Raw genomic sequence first — 23,923 nt, forward strand, 5'->3', positions numbered from 1 at the left:
AGCGCTCTCTCTGACCAGGGGAGAAGAGAGGAGAAACACTCCAAATCAGTCAGGGAGAGGACTGGAAGGAGCCAAAACGTCCCTGCGAGGCCTGCGCGCATCAGCCCCCTTACCCAAAGTCTGGGGCTCCCGGAGCCTGGCGCCGGCTCCCAGAGCCATCTCGACACTGGACCTGCGTCCTCTGGTGGCAGAAAAAGAGCACTACGAGCGATTTTCGGACCGAATCGGCACGCTCCTCTGATCCAAGCAGGCAGGGCTGGCCTGGGACTGAGCAAAAGAGAGAGGAGGGGACAAGTAAGGCCAAAGGTGTGTGTGGGGGGGACACAGGGGCAGCCTGAGGGGATAAAAAGTGACCAGAAAGGAGCCAAGACTCAACCAGCAAAAACAGACTTGTTTTTGCCATGGTCTGGGGTTCGAGGCCTTGAACCCCTGAACCCCTAGACCTCGCTAGGGTTGGAAAGTGAGGTCGGAGAACTTTCCAGCTGGTACTTTGATTTATTTTTTGAAAATAATTTTTTTCACCCTAGTTTGGTTGGGTGCTCCGTCTCACGGGGCCCCAAGTTTATTTTAAGAAGCCGCCACCGTGTTATGGGCGTGCGCAACTGCCTCGACGGCAATAATATGTCAGGACAACGCAATAACCCCCTTGAACTCGGGGAACAGCCCGAGCAACCACCTTTGGAGGCCCCAGGGGCAGCTGCCCCCGGTGCTGGGCCTGGCCCAGCCGAAGAGATGGAGACCCCACCGCCTCACAGCGAGCCCATCCCCATCGAGACTGAAGACGAAGCCTGTGGACCCCCAGAGGTCTCCAGACCCAACTACCAGGACCTCGGCCAGGCCATCAAGGAAGTTGGAACCCATGGAGGGTACAGCCCACCTCCCGAGGAAGCCATGCCCTTCGAGGTCGAGCAGGCCAGCTTGGGAAGCTTCTGGCCTACGCTGGAGCATCCTGGAGACACCACTGGGACCGGTGCAGGCCCTGAGGCCTTCAGCCCACCGGTCATGGAGCCCGGAGCCTCCCGTGAGGCCGTTCCAAGCCTGGGAAGCTACAGCCCTCCACCAGAAGAAGCAATGCCTTTTGAGTTTGAGCAGCTTGACCAGGAAGACAACCAACCTCTCTTGCAGGTCTCAGACCTTGCTCCAGGAGGCCCAGGTTCGGTGGTCTTCAGGGCTCCTCCCGAGGAGCCCCGAGCCATCAGACCTGCAAACGCAGGCATCAGAGGAGGATGCAGCCCTCCCCGCGAGGAGGATCTGCCATTCGAGTTTGATGGAGCAGCCGTGGGGGACGACCGCCCACCCCCTGGGCTCCCCCGAGCTCTCCCACAGATCGACGGCGGTGGGGGCAGCCAGATCACGACAGTCGCGGTCTCGAGTGCGATCCTCCTCACTCCCGCCGCGAACGAGCCCCCCCTCTGGGTCCCCGGCATCATCAGCAGCCCATCTCGAGAGGCTGTCAGACCTCCTCCACACTTCGCGGGATACAGCCCCCCGATGGAGGTCTCCAGACCCCCGCGCGAGGTTGGCAGCGCCCCCGTTGGGGTCGATGACGCTCCCGGCGACATGGACAGCCCCCGAGTCGCGCTTGACAATCTGCGCATCGAGGTCTCCGGAGCTCCCGTTGAGAGAGAGCAAGCAGAAGAAGAGAGACCCCCAGCCGAGGGAGAAGCAGCCGAGATGGAGGGAGGCTCAGCCACCACAGCCGCGGAGGGAGGCAAGGTCCCCGATCCCGGGGACCGAGCCCCTGTTGCCGCCGCCGAGGCAGCACTGGCCGCTCCAGCCGCCGAGGCAGCCTCGGCAGCTCCAGACCCCCCCGCCGCCGGAGCAGCCCCTGCCGCTCCTGCCGCCCCAGCCGCTCCTGCCGCCCCAGCCGCTTCTGTCGCTGGGGCAGCCCCGGCCGCTCCTGTCGCCAGGGGAGCCCCTGTTGGCCGGGCGGCTCCTGTCCCCCGGGCAGCTACTGTCCCCCGGGCAGCCACTATCCCCCGGGCAGCCTCCGTCCCCCGGGCCACTCCTATCACCTGGGCAAACCCCACCTCGGGAGCCCGACCCGAGATCAGTTTCCTTAGACCCCCCAGCCCGGAGATCCAGGCTGCCGATCCGCCTGTTCCGCAGCCTCCGCGCGCATTTGCCTGGCGGGGCAGGTCAGAGCCCAGCTGCTGCTACCTCTACGACGACCAGATATCGGTCAGCAGCGACAGCGGAGACGAATCCGACGATGGGACCTTCGGATGCCGCCGCTGGTTTTCGTCCAAGCGAAACCGCCGCCGCCGAAAGCCCCGGAGCAACTTGCTCCACAACTTCCTCGTCCGAGCCTTCCGCGGCTGCGTCTTCGGATCCGAGAGCCCCCAGTTCAGAGGCTCCTTCAGCCCCAAGGTCAAGAAGGTTGGCTTGGCAGAGAAGCGCAGACAGGACCGCAAGGAAAACGCGGGGAAGCGTGGCCAAAAGCGGTCCGAGAAGAGACACAGCCAGCTCACCAACAAGCAACTCCAGAACAAGAAGATGGACAACTCGCATACGCACCGCATGCTGTTTCTAGGTAATGCGGCGGACTTTGCCCATGGGGAGCAGGGCCACCCGGGAACCCCGGGAGCGGGTGGCAGGTCTGCCCGATGGGCCTCCGGGCCTGGCGGCGGGAGGGGGGTGTCTGGGCCGCGGCGGGAAGAACCTGCCAGAAAGTTCCAGCACGGGGCCCTAACTTTGCCCTGGGAGCGGGAGGGATCTTGGGTGGGCTTGGGTGGGGAAGTATGTGCTCTTTGGGGGATAAACATGGCGCGATACAACACTTGAGGGTCATTTCCAGCTGGACAAACCAGTGCCAGCGATCGTAAGACCACGTCGCCGAGTCGTGGGGTGGGGGACGGCAAGAAAGGCGGGGGCTTCAGGTGAGCCAGGAACTGCGGGGCGGGGCGGGGCAGGGGGTGGTGGAGTGGGGGTGGGGGGCGCTCAGGGGTCGCTCACGCTAGCTGGCTGGGGCCGTTGGTGGGTTGGGGGTTGATGGAGAACGTGCGTCCCTGCCTCGCACGGCTCGGCTTCTCGGTATCGGACAGCTTGTTGTGGGTGTGCATTGGTGTCCACATTGTGTCCTCCTGTGCATGGTATCCTCAAGTGTTCTCCAACCCCCATCCCTGGCACCCCCCCAAATTACCCGCCGACTGTGTACTTGTACCGGGGAATGGGCTGTCTTGTGTTTTGCGCCATTGCGCGGGCAAAAACTTTCCGTGAACACACACTCCGGCGGTACCTGTGTGCTGGCGCTGGCGCTCTGCAGCGGGCGGCGCGAAACGGGCGGCGCGAAAAGCCTAAGAAAGTAGCGGGAGATGCCGGGGAGGATGTGGGGCCGCTAGCTGAGCTGGGGGCGGGGGCCGCCTCCGGGCGGCCTCCATAACCTGTTTTCTGTCTGTCTTTCTCTCTTTTTTCCCCTTTGCGCTAAGCGTTTCCTCACTTCTTATTCGTTCGCCAAACCCTCCCGCCTTTACGGTTGAAAAACCAGACACGCAGGTATCTGGGGCGTCCGGGGCTGCGCGCAAAAATTTGGTATTCTGCACACATTCGGCTTACCTGGTGGGGGATGAAGGGAGGAGGGGCAAAAAAAACCCTACTTAACCCTCTGCAGGCGAGTTCGGATCCCAAACCACTGGTTCCAGGGGATGGGCGTGGCTATGTTTAAGAACTGTGAAATCATTTTTTTTTTTAACCTAGGGAAGAGCCTGAGGTAAGCCAATCCTTTACCCGTTTCCCGAATACAGTAGGAGGGGCTTGGTTCTAAGAGAGGGGTTATGCGTTGGCAGTTGAATGCCCATCTTGTGTTTGAAATTCAATTAAAATAAAACTTTTTAAAAAATGCTTCAAGTGTATTTTAAGTGTGTGGATAAAATGTGAAAAAACTGTGAGACATGTAAATGTTTACATCTGAATTTTTTCAAGCAGCTTTAGCTGGGGGCAGAGAGGCTCAAAGGTAAGACCCTCTGCATATGGGCTGGGGATACAGAAACATTAAAAGAGCTGTTAATAATCCCATTGGGAGGATACCGTTGATGGCCCTGGCCTGCCCCCTCCTCCTCCCCTCACCTATGCCACCTTCAGGGGCCCCTCCCCTTTCCAACAGCCTCCTCCTCCCCCCAACAACAAGACCCTCTGCTGCATCTCCCTAGTCCTTCCCTGGCCCCGCCCAGTCCCCCTCCCTCCTTCCCCCACCCTTAGATTCTCCTTAGCTCAAATCTAGGTCTTGATTCCCGTACCACAGTTAATCAGAGCAGCAATTAGCAAAGGTCTGAATGTGTGGCTTAAGTGAAGATTTCAAAAGTGAAACTCCACAATCCTAATTTCTTTATTTTGCTTATTCTCTAAGCCCTCTCGAGGGATTTCAAGATTACCATTTTTCAGGCTGTGCTGCATTTGCTAAATATTTTGTAACGTGCCATGTAACTGTGTGCTATTGTGATGTGTGCTTCTCATGAGTCACAGTTTTAAATGTGATGGTCATTTTATTCATGCCCACCCAGGGAAATAAGGACAGCATCATTTCCCTCAAAAACATCCAGGAGGGAGGCAGTTTTACACTTCAGATGCCCTAACTGCACCAAAGGCCCAGAGCCTCAAATGACAATGTGTTCTTCTCCTGTGGACACCTGATTTTGCCGCAACAGTTCCATTTCAACATTGCAAACATAGCACTGGGTAGCACACCTGTGATGGGGAGGGGCCATCACTGGGGGCAGACAGGAGAGCCAAGGCACAGTGTGCACGTGACGCCTCATTGGCAGTGTCCCTCACATGCTGCTGCCTCAGTTGCCTCATTTGTGAAAATCTTTCAAGCAGATCTTCACTAAATTCCCCTTTGCTTCATGCCCGGAAACCCCTATTCTGAGGCTTTAGGGTGGGGAGCACCATCCACTTGAATCAAGACTGGAGGCTTATGCCCTAGGTTATACAAACATCTACCTTGCAGCAAACAGCCCATGTCTGAGGCTGAGCCTTAAGAACATTAGAAGTTTTCCTTGCTTACCCTTGTTTTGATGCAGGGGGGAAATTTTACCTTATAAAGAAGATTAGCTGGGGGTCACCCTGCACCACCCTGGCCCTGAACCCAGGTCAAGCACCTTTGCATGCAGTGTAGCCCAGTGAGCCTTGGGCCCTGTCTATCAGGAAAACCTGAATTCAGAAAGCCAGGTTGCCTGCTGTGTCAATGTGGCTCGTTGAGCCAGGCTGCAATCTGATGATTTCGTTTTTTGTTTTTTGGGTTTTTTTTGCCGAAGTGACAAGAGAGGTACCCCACTGGATCTGAATGACTGATTGGGGAGGGGGAGAGAAGGCAGGGTGAAGACCCATGTACATCTAGGACAAACATTTTCACTAACATTTAAATCCTAATACATAAAACAAGACATCCATACATGCCCACCCCTGAAAATGCAGGACAAATGACCATCTTTTGATAATTTGTGACATACAGATTCAACTATTGCTTTAACAACATGTGTGCATTTCTGTGTATATACCTTCTTCATTTTTATTACCCCAACAGCTTAACCACATTACAGAGAATCTTAAAAAGATAGATAAGTAGTTAGATAGTCAATAACATGACTGAAATTCTAGAATAGCTAAAAAAAAGTGAAGCCCATTTCTTACTCAACACTATCCAACGATAGATTTATTTCCATGTTTCTGTTGCCTTTCTGAGTAATTTCAGTGGCTTAAACGTGTTTTTTGGAATCCTAATTTGGGTGATTCCCTCATTTTCCTTTAAGAATTGAAGGGACTGCTAGGTTAGAATTTCTTAGTAGCTACTACATTTATTAAAATTGTGTGGGTAAATGCTATATATAATAATGGCTATTCTGCCATGACACTTTATTTATACAGTGAATCTCAATTAATTGTATGATCACTTATGCCACCAAGTACAACAGTGAGGGCTCCATCTTATCCTGCTAGAGTACTCCTTTCCTTTTTTTTTTCTTCTTTTTTTCTTCTTTTTCAGTTCAGCCCTCTTTTCCTTATTCAAAATGCCTCCACTGAGTCATTTGCTGCAGTGGGAAAGTCATGGCTTATCAGGCCAAAAATCTCTACAGATTTTCCTTCAAATAAAACCATTTTTCTATATAGCTATGTTAATTTTTATCATTTGCCTACATTACAAATACCTTGAAAAACTGGCATTAAGCAAAAAAAAATAAATAAGGTTTGTCACTGTTTTGTTTATTCTTCCCACCTCCTTACCTTCCCCACCCCCAACTTGAAAGGAACAGCCTCACTACCTTCAGAGTTATTAGTAACCTGTAATAGTACTGATTACACATAATGATAGCACGTTCTTACTGTATTTTTAAAAGCCTTCCATCCAGTCACATTTGTCCTTTGCAACAGCCTTGGGCAATAAAAATGTGATGGGACCCCATTTCACAGGCAAATAAACCAAAAGCATAGTGATTGAATGTCAGGTGCTTTTGCTCAACTCTACAAGGTAAGTGAGGGAGTCAGAAGTTTCTAATTCACTGCTTGTCCCTAAAACGCGGTGATACGCTATAAGGCATCATTTTGTAAGTGTGCTATGTGTTCCCTAATTCCCTTGTCAGATGACAGGTGTCCAGCAGTCTTCTGCTTCCTGAATTATAGCCAGAACCAGACAGATCCCTGCTTATAAATGTCCACTGTGTGTCCATGAAACGTGAGCCTCCCCATTTCTGGAATACCTGTCACTGTTCTGATGGTATTTTGTTTCCACATTTGTTGTAACCCATCTGCCAACACCACAGCCTTAGTTTGTTTGTTGGACTTCTTTTTTTAAAAGCGGGTTTTCCTTAAAGTCTTTTAAAAATCCCCCAGAAGTATTCATTAGCGAGGTCTAAAGTTTTTCTTTTTACTCCGGTTTCTACTAAAAACACACACACACAAAAAATAAACCATCATCATCATTTAAAAATAGTTGATTTTATGCCTAGCCCCCTCCATTTTTAGTGTTCCAGTGTAATAGACTTGTTTAGAATCTAATGACCCTATTAAAATAACTCTTGCTCAATATTCTTCATAGTGATTATTTTTTTTTAAGTATTCCTTCCTTTTAGTCAGGGTTAATTCCTTCTTAGTGAGAGTCAGCGCATAATCTTAGAAATCACCTTCAACTTCTATGGAGGAAGGCTGATATTGAGCAGAAAAGAAAAAAAGAAATCTTTTTTAGAGAAGGTAACCTAACTGACTAGATTTGAAAGTCTCCATATCAACCATGAATCTTTTTAGAGTCAATTTCCCCACCATATGAAACGTACCTCTCACCCCCAGCAGAACTGTGACCCTTCAAATCCCTCCCCATGAAGTGATTTTGGGGAGACGTGTAGATTGCAAAGGCAAACTGTTCTCTATACTTCTTGGGTTCTTTAACCTGTGTCAGAGGTGGGGTTCATCCCAGCTCACCTTGTGCCTCTTGGCCATTGCTAATGGAATGTGAAATTAACATGCCCATTGTCCATTTCAAAATCTGATTCCTCTGAAAGTGTAGGGATTTTCAAAATACAAAGGGCAGGGTCAACTGATGTGACAGGGTCCCCACTAACAATGAAAAAAAGTTAGTTGAGGAGGAAGCTGCAAGCACTGGTCAGCCTAATTAACCCTCTCCAGCCCTGGTGCCGCCCCCACCAGCCCCCAGGAAGAGGAACTCAGACTCTGGCCCTGTTAACACAAACCTCAACAGATTTCATTGAATTAGACTGAAAGAGTCTTTGTTCCATCAGATTCCTGTTCTGGCCCATGGTCACTTGGGGCATAAGATGGTGAAAGTCGGGCCGGGGTCTCTCTCTTTGGGATTCCTCTAAAGGGTCAACTAGTCCAAGTGGCCTTTATAAAACTGAGGAAGGCTAATGGGAAGCCCCAGATACAAACTGACCATTGGCATAGACCAAGGAGCCTCTGGAAAGGGGGGAGGAGTGTTTCCAGAAGAATCAGAGAAGGATGTGTCCTTTTCCTTCTTTGTCTAAAATGGGCATCAGATACTAAAAACTGAGAGGAGCCTTTAACTAAGGGTTTGGCACATAAAAGTGTCCAATAAATGGCAACCATTATTTTTAGGAGTCTACTTGTCTTCCTGGATTTTTCTCTCCTTGGTCCAAGTGAGGGTTTTTATTTGCTTGTTTGATTCATATTTTCTTGGCATGTGGGATCTTAGTTCCCCTACCAGGGATCGAATCCACACCCCCTGCATTGACAACGCAGAGTCTTAACCACTGGACCACCAGGGAAGTCATTGGTTGTTTTCTTTGTTTATGGTATTCCCTGTGAGACTTACAAATTCTAAAAATCCTAGGCACCCATCCTGTCTTTTCCATCTCAACATTTCCGAATACACTCTTTATACAGGTTTTATAAACAAGAGTCAACTCAAGCAGTAGACCGACACATTGCCACATTTATGATGGTGTGGAGTCACTGTTAGGTGAGTGACAAGATGAGGTGGGAACTTATTTTTCATCTCTCCTAAGAAAGCGTTACCTACTCCCCTCTCGGATCCCTCGCTGCTGCCCCCCCACCTCCTCCTCTTTATTAGCCCTTATCTATAAATCAAATCACTACTGTGGTTGAGCTTGGGGTCCTGAGCACGGATTGCTCTGTGCTTATTACACGTGCAAAAAAAAAAAGATTGTCTCTAGTTTTCCTTCCAACAGCCAGATGGAGAAGAAGGTCAGCCACTGGGAATGGAAGATGAAAAGACCCTCCAAGAATGAGGTAGGGAACAACACGCAAAAATACCCACGTTTGACTTTTCCTGGTTGTTGATGACATGCTCAGTTGAGACATGAGACGCTCTGGTCTCTGACAAACAGCAAACCCTTGAGAGGCGCAGCCCCCTCCAATCAGAATTCCTGGAGTAGTTTCACCCAGGCAGCAACTGGGGGCTGTAACAGAGAAGGACATTAGGGGATTGATCTGTGACAGAGTGGTGAACGTTAAGGGAGCACGCGCTGCCATCCTGCCTTAGAGGAAGAATGCAGTGCAGGGTAATTTGTTAAACCTCAGGAGAATTCTCAAGCCTTTTGACTCGTGGAGTTCTGCCCACAGAACTTGAACATGAGCTCTTACTGAACGTTTCTTAATGATTCAAATTGGGGTGAGGAGGGAGGTATAAAGGCATAAATTGTTATCGGATCCCAAATTTATTATGAGTCAGTCAGTGTTTCTGAAGTTGTCACACACTTGGTGTGTAGGACAGAGTGAGTACCTTAAACTTCCCTTAATGAGTTGATAATGGGAAAGGAAATCTCGTACCCACTTTTGAAGGTGTGCCACAGACAAGCTTTCTCAACCTCCATATCTGCACACAGCGCCAATTCTTCTAAGGGAAAAAGAACTCGATTTATCCAGCTCTCACCTCTCCCCTTCGATCAAAAGACCAGAGCACCTCACTTCTCTTTCCTCTCTGAGCACTTTTGCCTTGCCTCAAACTGATTGCTCATTTGCAAATGACTGTGAAGATATATATATATATTCTATTTTTTACAGGGAACCTTCATTCAGGTAAGTTTATAGCTGTGGGATTTTTTAAAAGAAACAGTAATTCCTGTGATGAGGCACACAGACTAAAAGCAGACACTGTAATGTAGTCCATGGCCAAGAGAGACTGCTTGCCAGGGCTCTGCTGAAAGACACAGAGTCAGGTCCTACATCTCAGCAGGTCTCCATCCAGGCCCCATTGACCTGGGGACCACAGACCTGGGCCTCAGTTTCTTTAGCCATACAAATAGCTAACTGGTCCATCTGAAAAAGAAAACAAACCAACCTGTTAAAATAGGCTGTGTCACTTACATGGTACACAGCCACTGAAATTGCTGGGGCACATGGACATTCCCTTTTAAGTAGATGCTGCTTGTTTATCTGTGGTTCCGTAAGGTACCGCCTAAGTTTTTTTGGCCTTTGTAGTTTCTGAAGTTATAGAAAGTGTCCGTGTTAATTCTCAATCACTGTTCTCTGGCTAGGTCTGGGAGGCCCACAGTCTACTTCATTAACTTATTCATAAAATCATATGTCATTCAGGGGTCCTTCCACCCACTGCCCACCCCCAAATATGAATAATTTTTTTGCTGACTGAATCTAGAAGGGCCAAGAGATGGTGAGAGTGAGTTGATATTTCAGGTGACCACTAGATGGTGAGGCGGTACAGGCAGAAGAAAGGTGTCACATCTGTAGTGACAGCGAGAGGGGAAGAGGAGAGCCAGCCAAGACGGAGGAGGGTCCCTCTCCCTGCAGCCCCACCCCAGGACAACGCCCAGGTTCTGGTCAAAACCCCTTTGGTTGGTAAGGCCCTGGAGCTCTGGTCAAACCTACTCTCTTATTCTTAAGCTGTGACTTCTCCCTGCTGACTCTCTGCTGGGACTTTAGCATTTTCAGAGGGGTCCTCCATAGGCAGACCACTGACATGTTGCCATGGAGACCAACCTGTGCAATGTAGGATGTGTGGGAGCATCTCTAACCTCTGCCTACTAGATGCCAGTAACACACACATACACAGACACACAAACATACGAACACACACAAACATACATGCATGCATATACACATACACACACATATATACAAATGTACGTACATATACACACAATACACATGCACACAAACGTGCACAGATACACACAAACACACATATACATACATGCATACACACATATACACAAACATGCGCACATACACGTACATACATATACACACAAACATACACATTTACAGACACAAACACACAGACACATACACACACACACTCTCCACCCCACCCACCACCACCACATACACACAGTGTGACAACCAGAACTGCCTCCAATCATTGCCAAGTGTCCCCTGGAAGGGGGGGAGCAAAAATCACCCCCAGTTGAGAATCACTGCCCTCACATCAACATCAAATCCTAGGAAAGGCAGAGCTCATACAGATCATAACCTGACCACCTTAAAAAGAAAACTATTATCTTCAGAGAAAAAGTTGTTAACTTCAGTTACTAGTAACCACTCAGAAATGTTACTTCCAGCCTTGGTGATCCTACATTCTCGGGTAGAACTGATTTCCAAAAATCTCTGAGAAGAAGGTGACCTCCAGACATTCACTTCTGCTGCTAAGTCGCTTCAGTTGTGTCTGACTCTGTGCGGCCGCATAGACAGCAGCCCACCAGGCTCCTCTGTCCCTGGGATTCTCCAGGCAAGAGTACTGGAGTGGGTTGCCATTTCCTGGATGACCCTAAATGGAGGAGAAAAGGAAATTATTCCAGGGAAGGAAATAATGAATCTGTCTAAGATTGCTGATTACGCAAGTCAGTCTGTAGCTAATCAATAGCAGATCAGGGCGTAAATAGATTTTAACCCTTCAGTGATCTCACCCACCACTTAGGGGTTCTTTAGGGGCTTCTGTCTGAAGCAGGCAGGGGATAGGATTCTCCCTATGTGATGTGCATAAATTGATTCACTCTGCGTCGGAGAGGACTATGGTCAGGATAGTAAGGACTGGTACTCAGATGGCTGCTGGTCACATGACAGCTCTAGGTGGCTGGGGCTCTACCTGCATGTGTCTCACAAAAAAAACACAAACAGAGCCTGTGATTGGTAATGTGTGCATTGCAGCCATAGGGTGTAGGCCCTGCTAGCTGGGTCATTGCAGTCCTAGACCTATGGGGAACCAGTCCACTGCATGGGGGTGATCCCTAACTGTTAGGACTTGAGATTTCAAGGCAGGAATTTGTAGGGGTAGGTAGGGGGCAGTGGAAGGAATGCCTCTGAATGACCGTACTGATGAAGGTCAAATAAGATCTTTCAGAAATAAGACACACTTGTACCAACAGAAGTGAGAACCCAAGGATGTTTCCTGTTCAAGAGTTGCACTTGGTTTTTGGTAAGATGGTGGATGCACCCACCCATCCATACCCCATTGCTAGGGCAGATTCTATAACCAATGTCTTGGAATAATCATAACAGGACTAAGTAATTTTTAAAATTTTTTACAGATTATTTTTTTACTGAAGTACAGTTGAATAAGTCATTTTATTTTTAAATGGTGGTCTAGCACCCCCCAGCTTGCACCTAACCAGCCCCCCTCCCCACCCAATTAACCCTTACGGAAGGAGACTTTTTGCTTCTTATATTTTGAGCCTAAAACACTTACATGTTTGCCCCCTTCTGGTCTTCCAATACAGCTACTACAGATTCATTTGAGATTTGTTATTTTTTAAGATTTTTTTTTTTTTTTTCATTTTCCTTAGTGAACTTGGAATTTGGGGCCCTTAAGTTAATTGCAAAGTCTAGAAGGAAAAAAAACAAAAACCTACTCTCCAGTCTACACACCTATGAGAACTTAGATTTTTGCTTTTATTATTAAGATTACTTTAGGATAAAGGGTGAAAACTGGTTGGTAATTTAATAAATTATCTACTGGACATTTTTTTAAAAAATAGGTTCCAAGTTTGGTTAAGCAAAGTGCCCTCTAACTAAAATCTGCTTATTGCAGAATCCTCGAAACTACCCAAGGCATGTTTTTTTTTTTGAATGTTGATTTTGACTTTTTGCCTGGGACCAAGTGCAACATCTTTCCAAGGAAATGCTTAGAAGGCTCCGGGCAGAACCCAAAACAAATGCCAGACGTTAGGGGAAAAATTTTTAAAGTTGGATTGTCATAAAACTAATAGCTATTTATAATTCCACACTTAGGTGATTTCATTTCTTCCTTTTTAGCTGCTAAAAAGGAAGCATATTAAGATCATTTTGTTTTGCAAACAAATGACTGGTTTTAAGATGGAAGGTTCTCTTTTCCAGTTGGAGGGTTTCCTGATTCTGGAGGGCTCTCGGGATCTTTATCCTTGGGAGGTTTGGTCCGGGGTGGACTTGTGGTGTTCATCCTTTGCCATGCTCCCAAGTTACCCACATTGTGGAGGGGGTGGGCAGAGAAGGCCTCACTTCTCTGGAGGGTCCCAGGATCGTGGAAAGAGTGCACTGGGTGAACATTAGTGGGCTCTCATTTCCAGAACCTTGGTTGATTCCACTGCTCTATTCAAGGATTCCATGAATTTGCCAAGTGACAGCCAGGAAAGGCCAAAACTTGATTCTTAAAGTACCAACAAGGCTCCTTGTCCTGAAGATTGTGCCATGGTCAGGAGAGATACTTAAACTTGGTGGGCGGTCCTAGAGAGAGCCAGGAGGTGTGTTTCTCAGTGTTCAACTTTATGTCGAAAGCGGTAATGACCCAGGGGACAAAGCCAAATCCCTTGCAGACATCTTATCCTGAGATTTAAGTTGACAGGTGGCACAGGTCTTGCTTTTTATTCTTTCTGACCCTAAAACTTTGATTCCCCAGAGATAGGATCTGACTTCCCATATTAAGGCAGGCTCCAAGCTGGGCACTGACCTTTCATTCTGCCGGGAAGAAAGGGTCAGGGGAAAGGCCACCAGGACTGCTTCATTGGAGGAGGGCGGAGGGAGGGGGGCGCTGTCCCATTCTCCCCAGAGGTCTGCCCAGCTCAAACGTTGGGTCAGAAATCAGCCTCTTAAGAGATTTCCTCGTTTTTTCTTTACTTTCTTGTTTTCTCTTCCTCTCTTTTGAGATTTAAAAAAAAAAAGATTCTTATTTTAGGGAGGTTTCTAAGCAAGAAATACCTTTTTTTTTTTTTTTCTTTTTTCTTTTTTAGGGAAAGGGACCAGAACATCAACTATTTGGGGCTGGGAAGTGGAGACAATAAAATAAAGCAAGGCTGTTCAGATCTGGCTGGCAGATGGCGCTCGGCTTTTACAATTGAGAGCCTGGCTTTCCAGAATTCACAGGGAGCTTGCGCCCAAGACAGAATTCCACATCCCCCTCCCCTAATCCTCTTTCCCAGGGTCACAGTCCCCACCCCCTCCCAAGGCCCAGGGATCATTTTCTTTCTTTTTTTTTTTTTTAAGGTTTTTCAGTGGAACAGTGGATCTCTAAGGACAGATATCCCTTTTAACTAGTGGTTCTGTTAGACCATGGCCCATACAGAAAAACACACTATCACAGTGACCTCTAACCTCCCAGCCCTTGTGTGTGCCCTGGGTCTTCCAGGAACCAGTTCTGAGACCTTGGGCAAATTGCTTATCTTCTGGGTCCCAGTTTTTCTCATCTGAAAGATGAAAGGGCTCTCCTTTTCACTTTAAACTTCTTTAATTCTCTTCTTAAACGTTTTAATAGGACACATATGCCAAACAACCATCCTGCCTCGCCACACTTACACACACGCACACACACAATGTCTTTCTCTCTTTTCTCTTAAAGCATCCTTTCCAAAATAGCAGCTTGTACAGGATATTTTAGGCCTGTCTTTTGCCCTTTGGTACCTAATTAATAATTTCTGGGTACCCGTCATTGGGAGAACTTCTGCAGGATGCACAAGAGGGTGGAATTCTTTCTCACCCCAATCCAGGGCTAGAAAAGAAATTCAGAGGTGGCAGAGGTCCATTTGTCCATCAGAGAAACCCTGGGAGGAGTTAGTCTTTGAGACAATATGGGAAGATGCTGAGAGATGAGGGAGTAGACTTTGGGGTAGATACTCAGTGCTGTCTTATAGAGAAGATACTGGCTGAGGGTGAATCCTTACAGTTTTTTCCATTCATGAGAAAATGGTTGGGGTTTTTGAGGGTCTCTGAGATTTCAGGGCTAATTTTTCTTTTCTCCCCTTTATGACCTTTCCCTACCTCTCAGGGATGCAAGCCTGTTGAGCTTTCAGGGGCATTCTTACTAAGAAGAGTTTTCTCCAGCTGAGGACCCCCACCCTCCATCTCAGGCCCAACCCTGGGCTTAAAGGAAGGTCACGTCTGTCATGATGAGGCCACGTCCAGTGGAAGGACAGTGAGATCCGATGGTGTCCAGGGCCAAGTTCCTTGGTTCCAAAGAGAACAGGCACCCCTTCCATTTCTCTTCTCCCCTCCCTGCAGCAGCTGTAAAATCATGAGGTCTTCTATTTGAGAAGGGCCACGTGAACTTCCTCCCATGCCAGGACCTACCAACTCCTGTCACAGGAGTTCATTCCTGTCCAACAAAACCTACCCTCCACACACCATTCTTAAATACTCCCTCTCCCCTTCCTCTTTTATAGTTGAAAAAAATCAGTGAAACTGAATAAAATAGACTTTGTGCCAACAGGTTTCTCTTAAACTCCTAATTTCCTGGGGCTCCTTTAAAGTTTTTCTTACCTTTTTCCTCCCCGCACCTTCCAACCCATAGCCCTGAACTTTGGACAAGGCAGGTTAACAAAGCTCTTCCCGCCCCCAGGTAGCGGTTCCTCTGGATGTGGGGTCCCTGGGAAAGTAGGGCAGGTGGGCTGCCCTGTTAAAGACCCCTTTATCCGGGCCAGTAGAATTCTTCCCCACCAGAGGTCAGCAGAGAGCTCAGAATGACTGGGATGCCCACAGGAAGTGGGATCACTTAGAATTTTCTAGATGAAATGTAGCAAGCCCTAAGGAAAAAAGCCCCAGGTTTAGGAGGGGTGGGTATCTCAGATTAGGGTCTCATCCTGTTGTGGGTCCCTGGGAGTTTAGTTTTAACACCAGTGCTGCCATTCTGTACTTTAGGGAGATAGGGACCTTAGGTCCATTCATTTGGGGGGTTTCTCTACCAGTTTTTCCCCCCTGGACAGCACACACATCTTTACCTTCTGGGGGGCCATGTCCTCTTAGAATCCAGTCTCCCACATTGGGCCAAACTGCCCACTTTCGCTGCCCACAGGACTGGGAATCCATACTCCACACTTTCCCTGACCCCTTTCCTCTTTTCTTCCAGAAGTTGTACTTATTGTTAAAATGACATTATAATATTACAGGAAATCCACCCCCCGCCCTGCCCTTATCCTGTCAGGGTTTTATATCTCCTTATCTCCTCCTGTTCTCTACCCAGACATATGGATGTTTCTAAAGAGGGTACTGATCGCGGTGCGCAAACAACTTCACCTTTAACTCACCCCCCAACCCAACACTCACTGACTTCCTGAGCGCATTTCCCACATTCTCCATTGTGTCTTTTCAGGGTTCTTTTACTTGCTCAGCGCTTTCCCCTGGGGTGGGACAAGGGGGGAAGGAATCTGAATTCCTTTCTTTTCTGAACTTTTGTGAACTCAGAAGTGGAAAAACCAGCTCCCCTTCAAGCCAGTTCTTTCTTGAGGAAAGAGAGAGAAAGAAGGTACAAAAATTAAGAGAGATAGCAACATAGAGACGAAATTAAAAGTTTGAAAGAGGAGAGAAGAGGGGAGAGAGAAAGAGAAAGAAAAAGTACTTTTGCTAAATGTAGCTCCAGACGGGAGCCATAGTCCCTGCCCTCTAGGAACTTATAGTCTGGGAGAAGGAGGAGGAGGGGGATCTGGTTACAAGGAATGGAAGCTGCACTAGGTAAAGGATGGAACACTGTCAGTCCAGGCTGAATGGCCAGCACAGCTGGGGGCCAGGCTGCCCTTGACTGAAGGCCTGGGGTGCGGGCCCAGGAATCTCCCTCCCCATTCCACCACCCTTCAGGACCCCACCCCAATAGGACAGGGACTGGGGACTGGTGCTGAATGCCAAGACCAAGGCCCCTACCTCCCTTCCCCACCATCCCCTGAGCTGTGACCTCCACTGTTTCTACCACAGTTGGCCCTTTTGCACTTGCCAGAACATTATCCTCCTGACCCCAAAATGATTCCTTAATTTTTTTCCCCTTAATTAGTAATAAGCCCCCGTCTGCCACAGCCTGATTTTCTGAGTGTTTTCACAAGCCTTACCCCACTGAGTGGTTTGATTTTTAAGAAATCTGGCACCCCTTGGACCTTTTTGACCTTTTTTTTTAAAAAAAAAAAAAAAGCCAATCTTTATGAGTTCTTTTATTTGATAGTTACTCAAAACAAAGCAAAGTAAATCTTCAAGTTGAAAGTGAACACCCTGTATATTACGTATATCTCTCAGACGTTGAGGAAATCCTCAGAAGTTTATAGGTTAGTGTCCTCCAGAACTTGGCTCCTGCAGACCCAGTATAGGCATTGTGTGCTTTTTTTTTCCTTCCTTCCTCCCTTCCTTCCTTTCTTCCTTCCCCACACTTTTGAAAAACAAGTTTTATTCTCCTGGGTATGTTCATTAGAGAGAGGGGACAATTCTGTTCCATGAGGAAGGGGGAGGGGGCTTCTGCAAGAGGAGACAAGATTGATTGCTTTGAGCTGGGGGGCCCTCAAGCATATCACACCCAGATGCAAATCTCTCAGGCTATTAAAAAAAAAAAACACAAAAGCTGATTTTAGCTTCCTGGCATTAGCGGGGAAATATTCCGTCAGCTGCCTCTGTGTCCTGTGCTTGATTCATTAGCTCAAGCAAAAAAAATAAAAATCTTGTCCTAATTTGTTGTAGTAGGACCCCATTCTCCCCAGTTTGGGCCTAAAGCAAAAAACAACAACAAAAAACGTAGTCCACAGAGGCAGAAGACTTTTGCTAGGTTGAAAAGGATCCGTTTGTTCTCATGGTTTTAACTTCCCTCCACCCTTTTCCCAAGCCCCCAAGTTAGAAACTTGTTACTAATTGATTGGAGCTAAATTTGCATTGCTTTGAAACCCAGCAGAATGACCGATTAAGGGGCCAAAAGGGGAAAATGTAATTGCTAGCTTAATAAAAAGCAGCCTCACCACCAATATGCTTATCGAATGGGTCTTCTGTGACCTTTAAGAATCCGTGGGGTGGGGGTTGGAGGGAGAGAAAAGAATTTTTTGGGGGAAAAGGGTCATCATGGCTGTTCTTCAAAAAAAAAAAAAAAAAGGAAAAGCCTGTTGGGAAGTGTTTAATGGGAATTTAGCATAAAATGACACACCTAATTGAAGGAAATCATGGTTCCAAGTGAAAACAGTTGTCACGAATTAATTTTTGACTATTGGCAGATCTGAGGTTTACCTCATATGTAGACTGTGTCCAACTTGGCAAAGAGCATGGAATACTGCCCAGTTCTCAGTGCAAATGCTCCCATTTTCTCTCACTGATAAGTCACTGCCGAATTGGGGGGTTAAATGAAATGTCAAAATGGCTGTGTTTCCTTTTTGCCTTTCTAGTAGCATCTCTTAAGTTGCAGTAGCCACGCATGTGTCTGCCAGGCCTCTCAGAAGCATGAAATCCTTGCTGGGTTGGTGAGTTTGCCTTCATTTGGGCATTTTTGTTTATCTATTCATTCATTCACTCAATATACACTTAAAATGTGCCCTTCCCCATGGGGAAGACAAAGGTATAAGGCGTTGCTGCTCTCTTTGGTCTTAAAATCAAAACAATCCCAGGAAGTTAACCATGAACTATTGCTGCTGGGTGATTAAATAGGAAATAGACATGGCAGGTAAGAAAAGATAGAAAGGTTGTCAAAAAACACAGATGTCGGTGCCCTTCCAACCCTTCCCCAACCTAGTTGAGCAAAGCAAATCAATGATCACATAAAATGATTGCTGAGTCCTGATAATGAGATGTAGAAAACCCAGAAGGATCAAAACAGATGTCCATGTGTAGATATTCGACAGGCACACGGTTCAGATTTCCACATCAGTCCAAGTCTGAACAGTTATAGGTAAACAGCAGGGGTAGGACCTTCTCCAGGCCCAGTGTAGGCCTCAGAGAAGTTACCAAACCAGGCCTTTCTTCAGGAGGTGTTGCTGGGGGTTTGCTGGGCGAACTGAGGGGTGGACTTGCTTTCAGAAGGGACTCCAGAGGCCTGACCCTGGGATGGTGAAGCTCCTTCTTCATCTAGCTCGTTTAGCCAGCTCTTTCTCTCTTCTCTGATTTGTCTCGGCGCCTAAGCCTTTCAGGATCTTCTGGGACTGAAAATCCTCTTAGGGGATAGCCTTAAATTTTTCCACCTAAGCTTAGAATCTTCTGTTTATGTCTAGGATTTGTATTCTGAGGGCTGGGGTGAAAAAGCATTCACAGTTTGCATCCAGAGGTTCTGAGGTACTGTGAAGTGTTTTCATCTTAGCTTGGGTCCTCCATCTTAGCTTCTGGGCTGCCCTCCATTTTGTTTTTAATCAATCCTCCATTTTAGATCCTCAGCTGCCCTCCATTTTTGCTCCAGTCTGCCATCTTAGATCCTGGCCTGCCCTCCATCTTAGCTTCTGTCCTCCATCTTAGCTTCTGGGCTCTGGGACTCTTTTTCCTATTTTCCTAATGGAAATAGAGATACTCACTATTCAGGTTAGTATAATTAACCGCAAGTCTTTGCGGAAAGAAAAGTGCAGAGTTAATTGTAGAATTTAATTTCCAGCTTTTCTCTCAAATACTTTTTGGTCATCTCTTCAGAGCCTTGGAAGAGTTGTTTTATCTATAGGGCTCTTGTAATACTCAGCATAGGATATGCAGTTTTTATAAAATTATGTGTGTGTGTATGTATACAGATAGGTAAATAGAGAATTCTTATTTAGATATAAGAGGAGGGAAGTTATTTTGTGAAGGCAGTTGAACTGAAGGAACTCCCCAGACAACAGGGACTGGTTTTATTTCGTGAGTCAAATTCAGATTTACAGAATTAATAAGTTTGGGCTTCTCCTTGTTTGTGACATTTTCATACTCTTCACCTGAGAGGCACACTTCGAAATCAATGTGAGTGAAAACCCATTTTCAGGGCATAATGTGAAGCTTGTTTACCAGCTCAGGGGGGAAAAAAAATCAGTTTGCCAAGTCACTTTGAAAACCTCCTTTATTACAAGTGGCTGCCTCTGTAAATGAATTAGTTATGTGCAATTACTTCCCCACCGCGGCCTGATGCTCTCTTGAATCTGGACCACTCTGCTAGGATACCTTGAAAACGTTGTCCATCCTGAGAGAACTGATTGTTAAGGGATGGGGCCACCAAGGCACCGAGAACTGCAGTGAGCAAATGGTCCCACTGCTGGGGCTCAGGGCCCCAGCTGCAGAGTCCCCTTTCAAAGACATCTGGACATCTGAGACTGGGAAGACTGGATTTTGCTTCCTCCCTGCTCAGGGATGAGCCTGTGGCAAATTGGAGAAGGGGGCTTCTGGCCCCAGGCCTCCTTACCTCCCTGCAGGTGGCTGTGTTCTGTTCAGTTAATCCCATTAGCTGGCAAAGGCTTATGGGGCTACCCTTAAGGGACATTTGCATTTTAATAAAGAGCTCTCTGAGGCCAGAGAGCTGAAAGAGTCACGTTTTTAATAGTGAAATAGAATTCTAACAAGAGGCTGGGGAGGGAACATTTGGGCAGTTGACACCCGAATGCTTCCCCCACCCCCCCAGCTCTGTGCACCCCCAAGCAGTGAATTCAGCAAATTCGCTCCCTGCCCCCACTGCCCCGTGACCCCAGGGCTTGGTCCCCGCCAGCTCTCCAGGTACAGCTCAGCGGATGTAGGAGGGGGCCTCATCCTAGTGGCAGAGTCAGGCCCGCATCGAAGCTTCAGGTGCCTGACTCATTCCGGCTCAGGCCGGTAATAACAAGCCCCATGTTTTTCTCCAGCGTCCACTTCTCTGACACACAGAATAGTCAGGAAATAAAAGATTCGAGTACTATACAGCTGCTTTGCTTTCTCGAAAAAGAAAAAAAAGTCGGGGGTGGGGAAGGAGAAAGGAGCAAGGAGGCAGGAGACTAGGCCAGCAAATAATGATGCCACAAAAACAAGCTTATTGCTGGTGTGTTACATAAACAGCCCCACCATCCTTTGCTGCAGCCCAGTGAAGAAGCAGTGCTGTAGTGACACTTGGACTGGTTTCACACCTGAACTTGGAGTTACTCAGAGGTGCATTAACAACTAATGGTTCAATCGAGAGAGGCCTGGATTGCCATTTTGACTTGCCACATATTAGCATACCTTTCTAGAAACCCAGAACCTGCCAATTAAGTTCCCCTGTGAAACTCAGAAGGTGCCTTTCCAAGATGCCTGATATTTAGGAAAAGGAAATTAAGCTAATTGTGAAAGCGCCTGACATGTTTCCTTTACATCTAGGTAGTTGAAGGCTAGGATTGAATATTATGAATTCCTCACATGATAAGTGTTTGGATATATGTCATGGCTTCCACACATGATTTCCAAAGGTGCAGCTCAGAAGTACTCACGGCCCTGGCTTCCTTTGCCTTCTTTTTTTTCTTTTCTTTTTAATCTCCTTTCTTTCCTTTTTCTTCCCCCCCACCCCGCTTAAATGTTACTGCATTGCTCACCTGAAATGTCCTTTTCAGAAAGTTCTCTGATAGCTCACAGGCTGGTGACGTCTTCACAAAATGAGAGGAGCTGAGATTGCCAGAGAGGGCCCTGGGCACTGCAGTGGCTGTGACAGGCAGGAGTGTCACCCGGCGGAGCTCTGTAGCCCTCGGCAGGCAGGAGGAGGGGGGCGCATTTCATTATGTGTGGAAGTTATAGCTTTATTTCAAACACAAACATGCAGGCCAGCGAGGATATTAAATATGCAGTCACGCTTTCCCTCTGAGCGAGGAAGGCGCTCGCATTTTATCTTCCTTCCAAGCAGCTTCCTTCTGCCCCTTAGATAAGTCAACGGGGAGAATCGACCTCCAAGTGTGGCTAAATTGCGACCCCCTGACAACGCCTGGGAGGGAGGGAGCCGGCATGATGGAGCCGAGGGCACCCTTGCTGATGGGGAAGATGGCCTCACAGCACCTTGGCTGCTGCCGCAGAGAGGCCAGCTCCAAAAACATCGATTTTTCTCCCCACTCTCCCAAGGTTAGGATTCTGCTTAGAACTCTCAGCTTCCTGCTAAAATTTCCATCACCAAAGGGCCTGATTTCAGGCAGAGAAAGGACCACTTTAGCAAATGTGAGGAGAGGAAAGCTGAGGGTCATTTCAACTGCGGCAAAAATCAGCCATGCCATTTTCCCTGACAGCACTTTAATTATGATGAAAGAACAAGATGGTTTTTGGTTTTTGTTTTTTTTTTTAAACCAAGGAGGCTTGTGCTGGGGGAAGGGAGGGGGCTCTGAAAGAGGTATGAGGGGAGTGCCAAGCGGGCTGTCACTACACAGTGATGGATACGCCGAAGGAGGGAGGGACGCCCCCTGCCCGTGGTCCCGGGTCCCTGCCCCAGTTGTACTGGTCAGGCCAGCTGTTTGTTGCCAGGACTGAGCCTGGCCTGGGAAGAGCCCACAGGACAAGCCTTCGCCAGTGCCTCCTGAGTGCCGGCTTCTCCCTTCCCCCCTGTGGAGTGAGCTGTGCCTTTAACCTCGAGCTGGGGGAGTCTTGCTAGTGTTCTGCTCCATTAGCTTTGAAAGCAGCTGAGGGGTTTTCAGTGGTCACACGTCTCATTGTTGAAAATGGTGGGTTGTTGTTGTTGTTTTTTTCTTTTTAAAGTCAGGTTCTAGGGCCTGGGAGCTGCAGAGGAGGCCAGAGAGAACCCTGCAGGTCAGAGGGCTGAGGCCCAAGTTGTAGCAATGGGAAAAGAGGTGGAAAGCAGATGTTAATCAGTTTCTTTCAGCTCTGGCGAGAATCAGGGAAAAGAACCATTTCCCCTTCCACCCACCCGGCCTTGACCTTTGACCTTGAGCTCTCAGGAACTCCTCCTCCCCCCACCCCTGAAGCCCCTGAAGGTGGCCCTGGGGTTCCGACTGGCAGTATTTAGAGAAAAAGAAAAGTGAATTCTAGATTCACTCTCAGCTGAAAAGAGCCTTAGCTCCTGGGCATGGGAATGTGAGGAAAAGAGCAACATGGATCCAGGCTGCCCACGGGGCCCAGGAATGGATGGAGGTGGTGGGGCATAATTTCAGCACCCTCCTCCGTTTTAGAACCTTTTCATGCCCTGCAGACACTGGGTACTGGCTGCTGGAGAACCTCTAGGATAGAACTACACAAAGCAGGAGATGTGATGCGACCCTGACTTTGTGCCTTTGAATTACCCAATGTCTGTTACACACGCAGGCAGACCACCCCGCAGGCTGTGGTAAACACCTAGGGGCGTAGTTCCCCCAGCCCTCAGGGGTGGGGCTCCCTATGCCAGCAGGTTCTTCCAAACAGTCCATGACTTTTCCAGGGTCCCTTCTGCCCCTCACTGAGCCGTCAGGCTGGTACAGACCCTTCCGGTTGTGATGACAATTACCAGGTAGAGGGTAGTGAGACAGCAGGGACTTAGGGCTCTCTGGCAGAAGAATAATGGGCATTTCCCAGTGAAGCCACTTTATTTCTTGCACTTCGCCGAGAGAATTCACAAGCTAAGTGCAACACCCGCAGGATCTCATGGGAGGTGGCAGTGGTCTCAGGGTGCAGAGACGCCTCCTTTTTCTAGAACAACTGCAGTGTCCCCAACTGAGCCCTACCAAAAGGCAGATTCTTTATCTAGATGCTCGGCGACTCTGCCTGCTGCAGAGATGGAGGAACCGTGATCCTGCTGATTTCAATGGACCGGTTGAGAAAACACGAGAGAAAAACAAATCTTTTTCTCCGTTTTCTCTTTTCTGCTTGGGAAACAATATTAGGGGCCAGCAGTTGGGTCTGCAAGGAGAAAGATACAGGGGCAGCATCCTGACTTCCTGCAGTGTTGGGGGTCTGTAGGTATTTTAGAGGGATTTTAGTTTGGAGGGGGAAAGAAAAAAACAGACAAGATAGAGTCTACGGGGTCAAAGCAGACCACATTAGGAGATTGTACCTTTTCAGTGTCAGAATAAGGATCATCTGAGAGGATCTGGGGTCTCTCTTAGAAATAAATAGGCACTTTGGAAAAGGAAAGTATCCTGTTCTTTAAGAAATGGGGGTGATCGGTTAATGTCAGGCGGCCATGATCATAATCCTGTCTGAAGAATTGGTCTCGTTTTTCATGTCAGAATTAATATTGGTTGAGATTAGATGGCTTCTTAATTTAGACCATTTGCATTTTACAGAGTGCTTCGGGGGGGGGGGGGCGGCGCCAAGCCATTTTCTGGCGGCACCAGAGCCAAATAAATAGGACCAATATAACCTTTTACAAAATCCATTCTTTCTGCCTTGTCTTCGCTCTGGCAAACTTTGAGTCATTTAGCACAAC

The 23,923-nt window shown here is 47.9% G+C and overlaps 2 protein-coding genes across 7 annotated transcripts in view; both read left to right on the forward strand.

Moving 5' to 3' along the window:
• LOC129561531 (neuroendocrine secretory protein 55) overlaps positions 1-23,923 on the forward strand; it is a 52,924-nt gene that overhangs the window by 12,614 nt on the left and 16,387 nt on the right. For 2 of the 6 annotated variants that reach the window (XR_016039136.1, XR_016039138.1), the window contains exons 3-6: positions 8,350-8,715; positions 9,490-9,504; positions 10,120-10,281; positions 18,027-18,101. The exons of 1 other annotated variant lie outside the window; for it this stretch is intronic. The gene's annotated coding sequence lies outside the window, so the exon portion shown is untranslated. The remainder of the gene's footprint in view (positions 1-8,349; positions 8,716-9,489; positions 9,505-10,119; positions 10,282-18,026; positions 18,102-23,923) is intronic. 3 more of the 6 variants (XR_016039140.1, XR_016039139.1, XR_016039137.1) reach the window with 3 other exon arrangements.
• Positions 346-23,923, forward strand: part of LOC148775396 (guanine nucleotide-binding protein G(s) subunit alpha isoforms XLas-like) — a 35,157-nt gene continuing 11,579 nt past the window's right edge. Inside the window, exon 1 of the mRNA XM_088843653.1 lies at positions 346-2,721. Within this exon, the coding sequence (XP_088699779.1) occupies positions 589-2,721 (2,133 nt within the window). The 5' untranslated portion in view covers positions 346-588. The remainder of the gene's footprint in view (positions 2,722-23,923) is intronic.

This window comes from Moschus berezovskii, chromosome 15 (assembly GCF_049115385.1).
Source record: "Moschus berezovskii isolate FMDL1 chromosome 15, NW_MosBer_1.0, whole genome shotgun sequence".
NCBI lineage: Eukaryota > Metazoa > Chordata > Mammalia > Artiodactyla > Moschidae > Moschus > Moschus berezovskii.